Source organism: Anomalospiza imberbis, chromosome 4 (assembly GCF_031753505.1).
Source record: "Anomalospiza imberbis isolate Cuckoo-Finch-1a 21T00152 chromosome 4, ASM3175350v1, whole genome shotgun sequence".
Taxonomy (NCBI): Eukaryota; Metazoa; Chordata; class Aves; order Passeriformes; family Viduidae; genus Anomalospiza; species Anomalospiza imberbis.
Genome location: NC_089684.1, coordinates 65,547,800 through 65,565,152, shown reverse-complemented (window position 1 = coordinate 65,565,152; position 17,353 = coordinate 65,547,800). Strand labels below are relative to the sequence as shown.

Here is a 17,353-nt window from a genome sequence, read left to right as displayed (position 1 = left end):
TTTGGCTGTGGCTGGTACAGAGGGACCAGATAACATTCTTGCAGTACAAATGTATGCATTCATGGCTATTCTGAGACCTAAGGAGATAGATGGGGGTTTGAAGAGGATGGTATAGCTGAGACTGACTTCTGTGTCACTCACTGAGCTTCTATTTGCTTTGCTTAGGTTTCCCTGGGAAAAAAAAAAAAAAAAAAAAAAAAAAAAAAACACCAAAAACACAAACCTAGACGTGTTTAAAACTGAGACATCTGTGCCAGTAAGCAATGAGAAAAGGTATGACTTGTTTTTACTTCAGAATAAACACAGTGAACCCTGTGCCTTTGGCAGGCAGTTCACTGACTAACCACGCTGAATCTGCCAGGATCATGCACTGACTGCAAACCTCAGTAGGCTCTTTCAGTAGAAACACTCGTATTTTACAGGCATTTCTAAAGGACCTGTGATTACAGTATGTCCTCACTCAAATAGGTAGATATTCTTCTAGGGAAAGACCAGATCCTCCAAAGTAGTAACAGGATAAGATATAAAACAGAAATAATGATTCAACTTCTTAAAATATATCTTAAGAATATATATGAATATATAGTCATATATATTCATATAGTAATTATAATTATATCATATGTAATTATAATGTATAATAATATATTAATATTAATCTGTACTCCTATATACTAAGAATATATATGAATGAAAATACCACATAAGAACAAGGCAATTCTTTAGTCGCTTTGATAAGAACACGCATGTATTATCCACCTGGACTGGCAACACTTAACATAGAAATTGTAACCCGTTTAAAGTCTAAATCACTACAATGATGCAGATGAAGCAAAATCCCACACCCAGCTTATAGGAGAGGCAGTGCAAGTGAACTTAAATGTCCTGGAGAAGAAAAACAGCAGATTTCTCACAATCTTTCTGCTCCCAAAGCCAGATGTAGTATACTAATACCATACTATGTTTACCTAAAAGGCAAGAGCAGTATCGGAGAACTTTAATACTGCTAGGCAAGAGGTCACCGGGCGGTGCCCAGGGCAGAAGAGTGCGAGCTCGTTTTATTTCCTTCTTCGGGGCAATGTTCGCCCCTGGACTTTAAAAGTTTAAATTTTAAACACTGAACTTTACTGTAACCTATCCACGTTTCCCTTCACTTCTCTTTGTTGAGACCGTGCTACGGTACAGGCGAATGAACACCGCCTCCTTTACTTCACAGTAACCATAGCTGAAGGACAAAAAAATATTCAACCACCACAATTAAGTTCTCTTACAAAAACACCCTGAGGCAGCAGACAGGAGCAGCTCAGCGGCCCAGCCCCGCAGCTCCCAGCCGTGCCCGGGGGCCCTGCGGCCCCTCAGCCGCCCGCGCCCTGGCGGGGCCGGGCCGGGCCGGGCCTGCCCGCGGCGTCCCGCGGCCATTCGCCGGCAGCGCGCCGGGCGGGGAGCGCGGGGCGGGCGGGCCGGCGCCCTTCTCCGCCCCCGGGGAAGGAGGGGGCGGTGTGGCCCCGTTCGGCGTCCTCGCCATGAAGCAGCCGCCTCGGGCCCGCCGCGGCCCTTTAAATAGCGGCCGCCGCCGCTGCCGCTCCCTTCGCAGTAGAGCGTCGCGTTGAGCTCGGCGCGCATCCTCTCCGAGCATCCCCGCCGCAGCGCTCCCGCTCGATCCGCGGCGCCGGGGCCGGACCGCGCCCGCCTGCCCGCGGTAAGTGTCCGTGCTGCGGCTGCGGTGCCGCCCCGGGGGGCCCTTCCCGCCCCGGAGCGCGGGGCCGGGGCGCGGCCGGGGAACCGCTCCCTTCCCGCCGCGCTCCCAGGGATGGAGCCCGCGGCGTCGGCCCGGCCCGAGGAGAGCGCGGCCGGCTCGGCCCGCACCCTTCTCCGGGGAGGTGGCGGGAGCTGCGGCCTCCCTTTCCCGAGAGGCCGAGGGGCTGCAGCGGCAGGGCGCGGCCCGGGGTCCCGGCGCGGCTGTGCCGCAGCCTGGGGCCGCGCCGGCGCCCGCCGAGCGCTGTCTGCAGCGGCGGCGCTGCTCGCGCCCGGGATTGCCGTGGCATCGGCACTTCCTCGGCCCGAGCATGGTGTTCGGGGTGTCACGACTCGCAGCGACCGCAGAAACGCTTCTTTGGTGGTCTGTGTATGTTGGCGCTCCGGGGAGGGGCAGGCTCCAAAACCTTCCCGGTTTGGAGAGAGGAGTAGCGGTTCGTTTCAAGAGATCAGCCATAAGAAAATGCCTCTGTGGGCCGCAGCATAATAAAGTCTGAAATCACTGATATTCTTTGTTTGCCTTGAATTGTTGGCCAGTATGTTAATTTGTAGCTCCTGATTTTCCATTTCCCTCTCCTCTTACTAGAGCAATCATGTTTGAAATTAAGAAGATTTGCTGCATAGGTGCTGGTTATGTTGGTGGGCCAACCTGTAGTGTTATTGCGCAGATGTGCCCCAGTATCAAAGTTACTGTTGTGGATGTCAATGAGGCCAGAATCAATGCCTGGAATTCAGACACACTCCCAATCTACGAGGTAAACATCACTGTTTTCTGTTATTCCAGCCTGCACTGCCTTTGCTTGCCTCCCACTACATGGCATTTCCCTGTAGCCCATTTCTGAAGCTTGTCAAGCTTATCATGTCAGTGCTGTCCTTCAAAAAGAGTATTCTGGAGCACCTGCTTGTTGCTGCTGCTCATTAAACCAGGTTTCTGAAATAACTGAGTGCAGCTGATGCAGATGTGTATTAATGATTAGATGAAGGGCCTAATAAGGAAAAAAATGTTTCTATATATAGTGAATTGTGTTAAATCATGCTGACTTTCTTTTGGGACCTGATTTGATCATAATGTAGTCCTCTTGCTCAAGTACAGATACTACCTGCTGGGTTGTAGCACAGTATAAATGTGTAATACTCAGCTGTAAGCTTATTTGCATTCTGAATACTGCCAAAATCCAATCTGTGCTGCCCAACTTTAACTGTGTGGAAAGATTGGGACAGTCATGTTTCTGATTCAGTTGTACTATGACTCTTCAATCTGGCCTAAGAAAACTAGGCCAAATAAATGTACCACACTATCACTCCTTCATTTCAGAATTACTTTAATTTGAAAATAGGTAAAGCATTTTTCTATTTTGCTTCTCTTAGCATTTTTTCCAACTTTTTTAATCATAAAAGAATAGGTCTCTTTTCCTTCCCTTCTTTCTTTCAAGAAATATGATTGTTATAGATTTGAGTTCTTTAATAGGAGTGAAAACTTATCTTCACTTATCTCCCAAAGACAAGGCATCTGACTGGTACTAACAGTTGCACTTTTGCTATAAAAAGTCTTCTTCCCTCTTAAAACCAGAGCTGTACTGTGACTAAGTCAAGATGAATAGACCTTCTTTGTCCTCTAAATTCAAGGGAAACTGTGTATAATGTTCAGATTAGCAGGTGAGACATGAATAAAGTTTTTTGAAAGCAAGTACTTTGTTTTCTCTTAACACTTAGACTGAATGAGCTAAAGTAGAGCTTGCCTTGACACGTTTAAAAAAAAAAACAAAACAAACAAAAAAAAAAAAAAAAAAACCAAAAAAAAAACCCAGCTTGTAACATCTGTTTCCTGGAATGGTGTCCTTTGCTTACAAAGAATGTACAAAAACTGCCAAGAGTTAGTTCAGACAGTTGTAAAATTGAGTCACTGCACAGTGAGGTTTTTGTGGTTTTTTGGGTTGGATTGTTTCTTTTCAGTGTCAGAAGTTGTCTAGTGGACTACCTTTCTATTTACATCCCATTGTAAGGACCATAGTTGGAATATTCAGTGGATTGTAGGATGTTATTTTGCCTGTTCTGACCTTTGTTTTTCTTCTAAGTGGGTGGTATTTGATGTAAAAGGAGACAGTAAAAATGTCTTGCATAAGAATGCTTCTGCTTCCTTTCTTCTCTCCATCCAGTGAACCTTTGCCTTCTGGCATTTACTTAAGTATCTAATATCATGATAGGTGTCTCAAGTTGGAGATATGATTGCCATGTGACAGCGCATGACTGACTATTCAAACAAAATATCTTGGTTAAAAAATTTTAAGACCATTCTTAAAAACCCATACAGAGGATTGCTTATTTATATGTGACTTCCTGCCGCTCTTATCTGATTGGAAGTGTTGAGAGGGGAAAGTGTTACAGCACCGTATGTATCTCTGGAAAGAATTTCATCATATTATGGCTGTTGTGATTCTTCCACATTGTAGGAGTGGTGCCAGGATAAGTTTAATCTGGCCCAAAGATGGGTGGCTGCTGAAAGGAGTGGTCTTGATTTCCTGTGTGTCTTTGCTGCCTAGCTTTCACTGGATCTGGGCTTGCTTGCTTGGTAGAAGACTTTGTGGGGTGTTTTTTTGTGCTGAAGCGGTTTTAGATCTGATGAGGGAATCATGGACAGAGGGAAAAGGAGAATTGAGACCACTTCTTTTGTTTGCAGTCTAGGGAATATTGTAAGACTTATTCTTGAATCTACTTAACATCACTCTACAGGTATTTCTTAAATTGCTTCTTGTGGTAATAAAACTGAGCACAGGAATAACTGAAAGCTAAAATTTGGCTGTGCAAATATGCAATTCAGTGTGGCTCAAAGTTTCAGGACAGCATTGTGAGTCTTTTGAATAAGATAGAGTTTAACTTTTTTTACTGTGTAAATCTTCAGAAGCTTTATGTCTGCCAGGCTGAAAACATGCTGCACTGATGGGGGGAAAAAAATCTTTCTGTATCTGAAATTACATTCTGTTTGGGCATAAAGTTTGCTGTTCTTCCACTGCATTAATCTTAACTGGGTTTTTTTTCTGCTTCTTTTTCAGCCAGGGTTACAAGAAGTAGTAGAATCCTGTCGAGGAAAAAACCTCTTCTTTTCCACCAGTATTGATGATGCCATTAGAGAAGCTGATCTTGTATTTATTTCTGTAAGTTTAGGCGAAGGTGGTTTTCTTTTTTTTTTTTTTTTTTCTTTCTTATCAAATCATTATGTTGCTTTTGTTTTAGGAAGCTGCCTTTGATTTTCATGTAGATTCAGTTAGCAGTGTCGTGTCATTGTGTCACAGATTTCTCCTTGTCTTTCTGTGTACTGCGGGAAAAGTGTTCAGTAAGCTTTTTATTTGTTTTTCTTATAGCCAGTAGCACCTTTGACAAATGAACAGGTTCTAAGTCAAAATGGTAATGTTGATGTTTAATTTGGTTAGGTGTATGGAGTCAGAGCAGAATGTAGTGCAGCTCTCTCATTGCAGTGTACTGGTGAAACCTGTGAGACCTTGATAATAATGATAAAATTCCTAGACAGATATGCAAAATCGTATGCTGGTTATTTGGTTACAGAGATGACCTATTTCTAGAATCTTTTCAGAATAGTGTATTAATGGAAGCAGGGATGGCTTTAATGTTTCAAAGCTATTGACACCACTAGAAAGAGGATTTAGTCAAAGATTAACCTTTTGTAATCTAGAGGTTGTTACTAATGCAGAATCCAAAAGAACTGATTGCTATTTGCATTGGTAGGCCACAGTTAAGATTTTTGTTAAAGTTGTTTTTCTTTGAGTTCTCTTCTTTGTTAGGGCACTGTACTTTGGAGCTCCCTTTCTGACAGTATTTTCTTTCATGCATCAAGTCTCAAATGAATGCTATGTGGCTGGATGACAGCCACTAATACAGCCCATATATTGCCACCTGTCCTTGGTTCAAAACAAGCTGTTGTGTTTTACACGTTGCCATTTCTTCTTTCCATTTGTAATGAAAAGGACCCTCTGTCTTAATCTAAACTACATGTTTTCCCTCATTTTGCCTTTTCTGTGTACATCAGTATACTAATTTTCATCAGTCCTATGCTTGGGTTTCATTGCAAAGTGAGTTTAAGCTATAGTTGCCTCACTAGCCACAAGATTCTTACATGAGTCTTTGCACTCCTAGTATAGCATAGGTAACAAAAGGTGGCTGGCCATAATCATGAAGAAATTACTAGTGTTTCCAGAATCAGGATTGTTTCACCAAAGCCTGCAGAACTGCTATGAATTGCTCTTGTTTAAATCTTATTTAAATAGAAAGCAATGAGCTTTCTGTAGGAAACAAAAGGTGTAATTGAGACAGCTAATACCTCTTCATCTGATGCGGTAGCCAGAATAATTCTGGGGTAGAAGCATTTTCCTTCATCCCAGATGGAAATGTCCATCAATCTTAACAATTTCACCTTGCCTCTTAGCACAAGAGGTACTGACCTGTAACACTTCTTCCCCTTTCACGTGTTTGTAATTAGGTTAATACACCAACAAAGACCTATGGAATGGGAAAAGGCCGAGCAGCTGATCTGAAATACATTGAAGCTTGCGCTAGAAGAATTGTACAGAATTCAAATGGCTATAAAATTGTCACTGAGAAAAGCACAGTTCCAGTACGTGCTGCAGAGAGCATTCGTCGAATATTTGATGCTAATACTAAGCCTAACTTGGATTTGCAGGTAAACATAATCTTTGAGTTGTGTATTTAAGGCCTAGCTGTTGCTTTTGTCTTTTACTTGCTCTTGCTCTCCTGTGCGTGTAGGTGCTGTCTAACCCAGAGTTCCTTGCCGAGGGAACAGCCATCAAAGACCTGAAGAACCCGGACAGAGTGCTCATTGGTGGAGATGACTCTCCAGAGGGACAGAAAGCTGTCCGTGCTCTGTGTGCTGTTTATGAGCACTGGGTGCCCAAAGAAAAAATCCTCACAACCAATACCTGGTCATCAGAACTTTCTAAGCTGGTTAGTGTTGCTCCCTGCTGTGGTCTGCAATGAGCAAGGGGTGTGAACAAAGCTCAGAAGCAGAATTTTGTTGACATTGAGTGATGCAGCTAGGAAAGACAGGTTAGGTTGGGAGGGCCCAATGCATATGTCAAAGGATATTGATCTTTTCAGATCAGCTGACCTAATCTGTGAAGTCTTTGCTCACTTTTATTGCTGTTTGTTATTAATAAGAGCAAGCCTCCAGTGCTGCAGAAACTGATTACTGTCATAAAATGGTTCAAACTCTGCAAGTTAAGCATTACCTTGTTTTGCTTAAAATCTCATTAACTGGCATCTATATATTCAACTCATTAGGTTACCCTTTTGTATGTCAGTCGAGTTGCATAGATATAAAAGTAATCCTTTCAGTAGCAACTCCCTTTGGTCAATGGACATCTTGGTTTCTAAAAAAATGAAGTTCTTTACTGTGCTTTTTATTTGCAGGCAGCTAACGCTTTCCTTGCCCAAAGAATCAGCAGCATTAACTCAATAAGTGCTCTGTGTGAAGCTACAGGAGCAGATGTTGAAGAAGTAGCAAGAGCTATTGGAACAGACCAAAGAATTGGAAGTAAATTTCTCAAAGCCAGTGTTGGTAAATGAAAAATTCTTCCTTTCTTTTTTCCCATTGGGCTTCTGTTTAATAGTGCAATAGTAGTGTTTTGAAATAAGTAATCTGATTCTCTAAAATTTTCTACAGCATTAGAAGTGCTTAATATATGAAAATATTACTGTAGAATACTAGTATAAATCAATTTTTCTGGTAAAATATGTAGAACTGAGATTGCTCCAGACCCAGCAACTTGAAACTGTAGAGTTCAGTGCATGGTTTATCCTGCCTGTGACACTGGAAAGAAAAGCTGTGACTTAATTTTTCTGAAGCATCACTGACAACAGTGCTTGGGAAGATGTCTTCCCAATTGCAACTGCTGCAGGTTTTTTTGGGAGTTGCTGCCAGTGGCCTGAGGGAGAGAATACCTGTAGCTCAGAATGTGTGATGACAGCTTCTAATTTGTAGGATGAATTCATAAGGTTGGAAAAGACTGCCAAGATTGAGTCCAACCTTTGACTAATCACCACCTTGTCACCTAAGCCATGGCACTAAATGCCATATACAGTCATTTCTGGATTAGATTTATGAGAGAGAGTAAAATGTGATGAAGTGGTGATCAGTGCATCAAACTTCAGAACAAGACTAAATCCTCTCTGTATGGTTTCAAGCTAGAAAGTGTGACTTTAAAATAACCTTATCATATATAACCTATCCTAGAGTCTATGCAAGAGTGAAAAATAGATAGCTAGTGCATTACCAAAAATTACTATTAGGTTGTAATAATTCTTCTACAGTGTATTGTCTCTGGGACTCTGCTTGCTGAGCGAAGTTCTAGGTTCAAGGATTCCTCTGTCTCAGTTCTCCCTTGGTCAGCTGTGGTGATCTTTTGTTCTTGGCAATTAGATATCCATTTGGGGATGCGAGAGGAAGGAACCTAATCCTAACACACTTGTTTTGAGAAATTAGCCTAGATCTTGAGATGGGGGGGAACAGGCCCAGGAGCTTGTGAACCTACTTTTAATAATAGCCCAGTTGCTTTTCCTCATACAGGTTCAGGTTTCTATGTTAAAACTTCCATTGATTTCAGTGGAGCCTGAAGCATAATTAAGCCTTCTGTAGCTGACAAAGTAGGTCCAGGAGTTGGATTTTAAGAGATTAAAGTTTTTCATTTGTTAGCAGTGAAATGTTGGGAAAAATTACAATGCTGACTATGTCAATGATTGCCAGAAACTACTTGGTTCCACGGATTGGCTAAGATCAGTACTGTAGTCACCCGTAAAATAACTGTTTTCTCTTTTAGGGTTTGGAGGTAGCTGTTTTCAGAAGGATGTCTTGAATTTAGTGTACCTCTGTGAGGCACTGAACTTACCAGAGGTAGCTCGCTACTGGCAGCAGGTACAAGTTCTTCACCAATTTTTTCAGAGGGTGGTGTTTCTTCAGCACTCAGCTTTCAGGCAAGGAGTTTCAGGCAAGCACTCAGTTTCAGCTCCAAGGAGCAGATACCTTAGTGCTGATCACTTCAGGGCCCTTGGCTTAACACAGACATTTGATACTTGTGGGTGCTTCAGCTTTTTTGGGGTGAATTAAGTTACTTGGATCAAACGGATTGTGAAGCTGTCTAGCAGCCATAGAAGATGTTGCAGTACAAGCATGTGTCTCCTGTCTTTCTTTTGCAGTTGGGTATCTGTCCACTTTGAATTCAGAACTTGTGATCTTTTCCTCAGGGTTTACTTTTACAGTTCTGAAAGGAACTCAGTAGATCTTGCTATTTTTAAAAATAAACATGGTTGCTGTTGTTCTCTCGTTTAATGTTAGGAATGGTTGGGAATATATGGATGCTCTCAGGCCTGGCTCCAATGCAGCAATGATATCCAGTCTGTACTAGCAAGCATTTCCCTATTAACCAGTGAAAGCACCTCACCTTTCTCCCTAGTCCTGACTGAGATGCTTTGAGATGTGTGGTATGGTCAAACAACCCTTTTGGTTTATTGTCCTGATTTGTCTGTGGTGGTCAAGTATAAGGCTGCCTAGCAGATGTCCCCAGAATACCAAGTACATGATTTTCCTTATTTTACCTTATTAACAGCTTTGGTTTTTTTGGCCTTCATTTTGGTTAGCCTGTTCTCCCTTCACTCTTCTCCATTGCAGGAACAATTGGAACACTTGCATGTAATAGCAAAAGTGAGGCATTTAAGTGTGGTTGAATTACACAGGTTTTGAGTTTTGGCATCTGTTAGTGTGGATTAAAAAGGCTAAAAATATTCTCACAGTTGTTACAAAAGGCATGTAAAAAAAGTGTAGGTCTGGCAATGGCATGTATGTGGCACATACAAATTTTAGGGTATTAGCAAGTACCCTAACACTGAAATTGTGTTCTAGGCAGAGACATGGAAAGCAGTAAGTTTTAACTTTTTGAAAAAAGCAGTCTGAAAAAAATCCTAGACTTTAACCTAGATAATGCATGTTAAGATGTATATATGTGCATCAGTATTCACTCTTCAAATAGGATTTATCTCAGAATTTATTAAATTAACTAAATTTATCTTTGGATTGGTTATGATACTGAGTAAAAACGATTACTCTTTTAAGACTCTATTAAATTTGTGTGGGTAGTTCAGCTTGATTGTTAATGGAATTTGTTTATAGTTTAAAATTGCTCCCTTCTGTACCATCATGGCTTGTATAATTTCAGGTAATAGACATGAATGATTATCAGAGAAGAAGATTTGCTTCCCGCATTATCGACAGCTTGTTTAATACTGTCGCTGACAAGAAGATTGCTATTTTGGGGTTTGCTTTCAAAAAGGATACTGGGGACACAAGGTAAGCAAGCAAGCTCAGTTCACCAGCCTGGATTCTTTACAGCTATCACCAGCCACCCAGCTAATGCCCACCACTGAACTGAATTGATGGCTGGATATGGGAGCCTTTTTTCTTGTGACTGCCTTGGTTTATAACAAGGATTAGTCTTTCCTAAATGGGTGAGAACTGATTCTTGACCTCTACAGCAGACCTGAGTCATGCAGAAGTTGCAGATAATTCTAGTCCTTATTAACTTGTACAAGCAAAGAATGCAAACACTTCTGTAGCTGGTTCCAAGTTGCTTTGTGAAATCAAAGTTTCCGCTTGATTTCCTGAAGTGTTTCATTCTGTTCTCCTGTAAAGGTCAAACTTGATACAACTCTTCAACTGCAGTTTGTGGGGAAAGCTTATAAACTCTAAGCCTTTACAATTTTGGTCACTAGGAGTCATCAGACTCGTTATCTTTCTTGGACGATTCAGCAAAAGAGTTATAAACCTTTTAATATTATTCTCCTTGGTGTCCCATCAAGATTACAGGTTTCCTGCTGGCATGGTTGCCACTAAGATATTTAATGTAAAAATTATATAAAAACTCTGTCATCGCTTATCATGATGCATGAGAACTTTCATTACTTGGAACAAGCAACCTGGTTCTTTAACTGATTGATTCCCTTCCTTAGAGAATCATCCAGTATCTACATTAGCAAGTATTTAATGGATGAAGGAGCAAAGCTGCATATCTATGACCCTAAAGTACCTAAGGAACAAATCATCTTGGATCTCTCACATCTGGGTGTCTCAGAAGATAACCAAGGTAAGAATTCTCATATAAAGTTTATTCCCCTCTTCCCACCCTATTCTCAATATACATGGGTCTGTTTAAATATTGTAAATTCATTTTCAGCATGACATCATTGTGCTGTTGGTTGCACTTCCTAAAAGATTGTTATAGCTCAGAAGATTACTCTCATTCTTCTTCCTTTCCCTGTAGCTTTTGTAGAAAAATGCTAATTCTCAACTATTGTATATTTTTCTTCCAATGATCACTCATTTGAATAGATGCCTAGAATTTTATCTCTGAATAATTAAAAGGAAAAGAAAGAAGAATGTCCAGGACAGACTAGTTTTGACAGTTCCTTTGTGCCCCAAGTTCTTAGTTCATTCTCACATATCTAAAATAGAAATAAACAAGTGATTCCGGAATGTACTATTGAGCATTCTCCCTTCCCTCATATCACTTCCAAATTGCTTTGTTCCCTTGCATTCAAGAAACTTTTAAAATGACCACCTATGATTACAGAGGTAAGGGGTATTTGGGACTTCTGTTTTCTTAGTGGGGAGAGGGGGAATGGAACTGATGGATGGGGAGCATAGTTGAGGCTTCTAGAGGTGAAGAGAATAGAGTGAATTGAGCTGTGATGAAGAATGAAGGGTGTACGTTATTAGACATGCCCTTGAATTAGAGGGAAAGGGGAGGCTTTCCTCTAGGCAGCTGCTCAGGCAGCCCCTGGGGAACCACATGTCTCTTCTCTAGCATGAGCTGAGTGTAAAATAGAAACTGTGATGTGCTACTGTTGTACAGATGATGACCTTTGTGAGAGTTGGCATTTGAGCACTCCATAGTACCTTCAAATTCTAGAGATTTGCTTGACTGGTTTACATCAAATTTGAATGCTTGACTTCAAACATTTAAGTGCTCTGACTGCTCTGATGCTAGGTACGACCTGCTTTCATTTAAATAAGTAAAATCAAATATTAAGTATCTTGGTAGAAAATATCTCTAGGTGAGTGACTTGAAACCACTTGTTTGTGTAGGGCAAGGAAGGAGACTAATTTGCCAGAACTGTGCCAGACTGATACTAAAGACATGCAGAAAAAAGCTGTTTTCCTTCTGTTACAGTGTCCCGCTTGGTCACTATCAGTAAAGATCCCTATGAAGCCTGTGATGGAGCTCATGCCCTTGTAATTTGCACTGAATGGGACATGTTTAAGGTAAATGCTATCTTTAATTTAAACTAAAGAAAAAGAGTGTTATGCTACTTATTTATTCTATCTGCTTTAATTACTCTTTACAGGAGTTGGATTATGAACGTATTCATAAAAAAATGCTCAAGCCTGCATTTATCTTTGATGGTAGGAGAGTTCTAGATGATCTTCACAATGAGCTACAAGTCATTGGCTTCCAGGTAATCATCTGGGTGATACTTCTTATGTTTCTTTCCTTCTGCTCTCTTCCCTATTGCTCTCCTCCTTCAGTGACTGAGTAGCAAGGGGAAAAAAAAACCTCTAGATGTGAGGATTTAAATGTTAACCTGTCTGTTCTTAAGTGTTCATTAGTACTGTCTTCCTCCACTGTGTTACTACTTTCACAGACTGATGTGCTTTTAAAGTTGAGGCTATGCCATCAACATTCCGCAGTATAAGCCTGCCTTAGAATCATTCAGGTTGGAAAAAACATCTGGGGTCATGGAGTGCAACCATAAATCTAACATCTGAATGCTGCTCTGCCCTTCTTGCAGCAGGGGAATGATGGACAGTTAGGAGGTAAATGTGAAAAACTGCTCAATCTCATGCCTAAATTTATTCTAGGCATGATATTTGACTCCAAAAACGTCTCCTTCACTGTTTCTTCCAGATCTGTAGTCTTTGCAGAGCAGGTGAATTTGTATGTTACAACCTATGCCATAGCCCCTACTTGGAATTTTATTTTAATACCAGGAAAAAAAAATTGACAGTAACAGGATAGCAAAACACATTTCCTGCCGAAGTAAATGTAAGCTGTTAGTACCATTTTTGCTCCTCACAGAAAACGTAAGCAGGTTTACTGGAGACATGAGACTTAAACACTGAACAAGATGTAATGCAGGTAATAAATGTTTATCAGCCAGTGAGATCTTCACTTGGACAAACTATGAAGGGAAGTTTTGGACTCTTCTCCCAGAGGGCTGTGAAACAAAGCTGGCTGATACTGGAGGTGAAAGCAGTGAATGCAAAGATCATCTGAAGATAGTCAGTGAAAGGCTTAAGAATTACATGAGAGGCTGGAGGAGATAACTGATGAGTCCTTTTAGTCCTTTGTGTTTGATTAAGATCAGCCAGAAGATCCAAACAATGGTGTTTGTTTATACCAGAGAGAGAAAGCTTAACTTTTTAGCTAAGTGTTTTGCTAAGTTAATAGCAAATTCTAGATCAAATTCTAATTTGTGTGATATTTCTCCTAGAAATTTGTCTTCTGTGGCTTAAAGACTTTATAGATCAGAGACTGTACTTTTGTGTTTCTTCTATGAAATTCTAGTTGAATTTTTAGCTAATTTGTGAGTTTGCCATCCAGAATGCTATTAGTCATCAAGGTTTACTAACCAGATTTTTCATCCAGAATATCATTGCAAAGACACTTAACAAGTGACCTATATTTTCTGCATAAAATAACAAAAAGGATTTTGTCTTAACTTAAATTTTGGGATTGTCTGTTTTTTAGGGCCCTTATCTTTTAACGTCCCTTGTTAAAAGCTGTTGCATTAGACAGCCTGATGCTAATAGCAATTCCATTGTATACAATCCAAACCTATGAATTTGAGTAATTTTAAATTTTTCTCTCAATATTTTGTTTTTCTCAAACTAGCCTTTAAATAACTTTAAACACACCTACCGTTTCAATTATAACCTGTTTCCACAGTTAAAGCTGAATTCAGGAAATATGAATGGGAAGCTCTGTGGTTCTAGGCAGAGTGATTTCTGAATCGAGAAAAAGGCCTGCTTAGGTCTCAAGCAGGGAAAGCAGTGTAAGCCTTGATTGAAGGGCTTGAAGCACTTTCAGCATAGATGGAATTTGACTAATACTGGAATCACCAGGCCAGATCAGATGCATGTTTCAGTCACTTTTCATTCCCTGTAGTCCTGATTACTGTGCTTACTCTTATAATGGTTATAGGATTTCTCTCTGGATACTTTTTCTTTGTTTAAGCTACAGGTATGTGCACTGTTTGTGAACCAGCTTGTATAAGTCCATTTAACCAGGCAGTTGAAGCTGTTAAAGGCAAATATGGTACATATAGCTCTCTTGAATGATCTCTCCTGAATGTTTAAACAGTGCTCTTCAGGGTTAACTCAGATGTCTGCCTAGAATCTATTCATCACAATTTTATTAAAATAGAATAGTTGAAGTATTTTGTCTTCTGGAGCTTTGCATTTGACCTGCATTACTTAAGAGGAAAGCTACAGTTCTGCTTATTTACTGAGTGTCTGAACTGTCTTACCTAGTTGGCGTTTTGTCTTCTACAAGCTCTGTCCTTGGTGATTCGCATTAGTCTGACCTAGAAATTAGAGGAATTTGCCTTGCTCTTTGAATTTTGCCATACCTGGCTTGAGTGTGTTGGCTGTGTAACAGGCTTTCACTTGTGTTGGCTGCCTTAGCCTTTCAGAGTTGTGTTGCTTTGAAAACAGCTCACTGCACTATAGAGGGAGAAAGCTTTTTCTGTGCTAATTTAGTATAAATTTTTAGGAAAAGGAGTCTGAAGCCCCATTTTATGAATACACGGAAACATTTTATGGTATTTGTAGTCCTCTGGAAGGTGAGGCAGATGAATGTTCAAAATGTCAAGATGCAGCTTTAAGTAGGCAAAGCAGGCACCTGTAAATGGCTGATTGGTTGTTTTGGTTTTTTAATCAACTCTTTGCAACTCCAGTAGCAGAAACTGTCCTTGGGCACACTGTCCTTTGTGGCTTGTTTTAGTCTATGTTCATAAAATGTGTCCTTCCTAGATTCATCATAGGTTGACATGATTTTTAGCTTGCCACATTGAGTTGTTTAATGTGTTTTCTTTTTCAGATTGAAACAATTGGGAAGAAGGTGTCAGCCAAAAGAATTCCTTTTGCTTCTTCATGTGAAATTCCTAAATTCAGCCTGCAGGATCCACCTGTCAAAAAGCCTAGAGTATAATGTGTAATAGATATTGAAGGAATTTTGTTGATCTTCCTAGTGATAATACTGTAAGCCTATGCTTTTTTTAAGGAAATATATTTTTCATAAACTAAACCAGTTTTACACTAGAAATGGTACCTGGTACATGTGAATTCAGTCTATTTTCAAATCTCTATTTTTATAGCAATTTTTTTGGTTACTGAAGATGGTACAAACCTGTTTTTAATAATGAATCATCTTTTCACTTAAAAGTTACCTTCAAACTGCAGATTTCTGCTTCCAGAAATGTTCCTAAACAGCACTTTAAATATTTCAAGTTATATGAAAACAAAAGAAGTAGTACATATTTTTACCTTAGTCCAGTTATAGACTGTAATCAGTCTATCTAAACTGTGATCTATGGACTGGAACTCTGGTCTCACCAGTTTATTTCTTTTGGGATGATTCTTTGCCTGGTTACATGCATGCTCTAACTGGCATTGAAGTCAAAAGATCATTTCTAAGTAAATTGGTAGGGTTTAGGTCCAGCCCTAAGGTAAAACTGACTTCCGAAATAATGTCCCAGTCCTGGTTGGGATCCTTTGACACTGGTGCAGTCTAAACTGCATCTTCTGGGAGACCACATAGTTCTGCAGTCATCAGTCATGTAATTAGAGCCAGTGGACAGCAGTTACAAACTGATCCACTGGCAGATCTTCAGTTTTCATTCTTTGGTTGTCTTGTCTACATTCCATGTGCAGCCACACATTTTTGATTTAATCAGATTCCTGGGGCAAGTATTCCCAAAGTTGCAGCGACACAACTTGTCTTCAGCAGAGGAGCATTCTGCTTGTTTGAACATTGAATTTAAGGAGAATTACCTTAATTTGGTATCAGCCCAAGTAGAAAACAAATATTGGCTTTAATGTTACCTGATAGTTACCTTTTTCCTTTATGACATACTCCATCTGAAAGCAGTCTTTTTAATGAATCTGCAAAAAATTTATCTCTGCTGTGAAGAAATCATTACAAATAAATTCAGCCCCATAAATCAGCTTCCTACCTCATTTGACTAGCAGGAATGAATACTTCCAATGTTCTCTTGATATTTTTGCCTTTACTGTTACTTTGTTTCTACTTGTTTTTATTATTCTTAATTGGCCAGTGCTATTAAAATCCTTGAGATGACAGTATTTGTCAGTGTTTGTTGCATGGGGTTCTGAAATGGAGGGGAAGCTAGAGAAGGATGACCATGAACAGGTTTCAGACTAGAAGGTAGAGACATCTTAGTTGAATAATAGTGTTGGGTTAGTAGGGAATTATCCTGCAACTGGTCATATAATACCTTCTGAGTTATTCGACTGGTGTGCCTTCAAATATGGTGTATCAATAGTTAAATGGGAGGTGAGATCAGAGTCTTGGAGTGCTACTACTGTAACTGCTTACCCACAGAAATGTAGATACAGTTTAAGCTTTAGGACAGTTACTTGAAGATTTAGGGAACTGGTATAACAATTTGGATAAGCAATACAAGACGCTGTTATCTGACTGAAATAGCGGTGTCCTTGAAGCAGATGCTTCCAGGTTCTGCATGTTTATGGCTTCCACACAGGGACTTACTCTGCAGCAATCATCCAGCAATTTGGGCAAATATGCCTGAGGCTTTTTGTCCTGTAAGATTTTTCACACGTCAAAAGCCACTCAAAGTGAGTGGAAATTATGGGGGCTTAAAATCAAACTGTCATCTTCATCATGCCATTTCCTCCTCCCTATTGACTAGTGCTGCTTTCATGTAACAACCCTGGGATGCAGCGAGGGTTGTAGTGTGGCCCCTGTAAGGATTGTGATCCAAGAGACAGACCACCCTGGTTTTCAGGTGAGTGTCCTCTTGGCTTCCTCTGGCCCTGTAGCACCCGAGAGGGCAGGCTGGTCACTGCTCCTTTGGGATTAAGAAGAGGGTGCTGGCAAGTTGTACTCCAAAGATCTCTTGTCCTTGACTGTTCAGCATGGCACAGCACTGCTTCAGGGCCCATCTTAACCAGGAGGGTGAGTAGAGGTGTCAGGAAATACGGATGTCTTTCTGAAACCTGCACACACCTGCAATAGTAGTGTCTCTGTATGGGACCTGTCTTCATCAGTTTGAAGCAGATGATGAGCTGTTACTCTTGTGTGAAGAATTGTCCCTTTTAGGAATATGAAAGTGTTCCTGAGATTCCAGTGGCTTTTCACAAACCATCCCAAAGAGATGGAAAAACTGTGTTGTTACCCCTGTTGCTACCCTGTTTCACCTCAGAATTAGTCAAAGCCTTCAATTGTGACTTGTGGGTTAGTCATAAAGATATTCAAGGATG

The 17,353-nt window shown here is 40.5% G+C and overlaps 1 protein-coding gene across 1 annotated transcript; it reads left to right on the top strand.

Annotated features, from left to right (window-relative positions):
- Positions 1-1,501: 1,501 nt before the first annotated feature.
- On the top strand, positions 1,502-16,194 carry UGDH (UDP-glucose 6-dehydrogenase). The gene is made up of 12 exons (XM_068188897.1): positions 1,502-1,699; positions 2,342-2,510; positions 4,806-4,907; positions 6,248-6,448; positions 6,532-6,729; positions 7,195-7,342; positions 8,601-8,695; positions 9,993-10,123; positions 10,783-10,916; positions 12,003-12,094; positions 12,178-12,288; positions 14,931-16,194. Exons 2-12 carry the CDS (start codon positions 2,349-2,351, stop codon positions 15,039-15,041), a joined length of 1,485 nt encoding a protein of 494 aa, XP_068044998.1. The 5' UTR covers positions 1,502-1,699; positions 2,342-2,348; the 3' UTR covers positions 15,042-16,194.
- The last annotated feature ends 1,159 nt before the right edge of the window (positions 16,195-17,353 follow it).

What these genes read in the sequence shown, in the direction of transcription:
- UGDH (XM_068188897.1), top strand. Translation starts at nt 2,349, where the DNA reads ATGTTTGAAATTAAGAAGATTTGCTGCATAGGTGCTGGTTATGTTGGT. An exon ending in TAGCTCGCTACTGGCAGCAG is followed by an intron (nt 8,696 to 9,992) that starts GTACAAGTTCTT and finishes GTATAATTTCAG; the next exon opens with GTAATAGACATGAATGATTA. An exon ending in CTGAATGGGACATGTTTAAG is followed by an intron (nt 12,095 to 12,177) that starts GTAAATGCTATC and finishes TACTCTTTACAG; the next exon opens with GAGTTGGATTATGAACGTAT.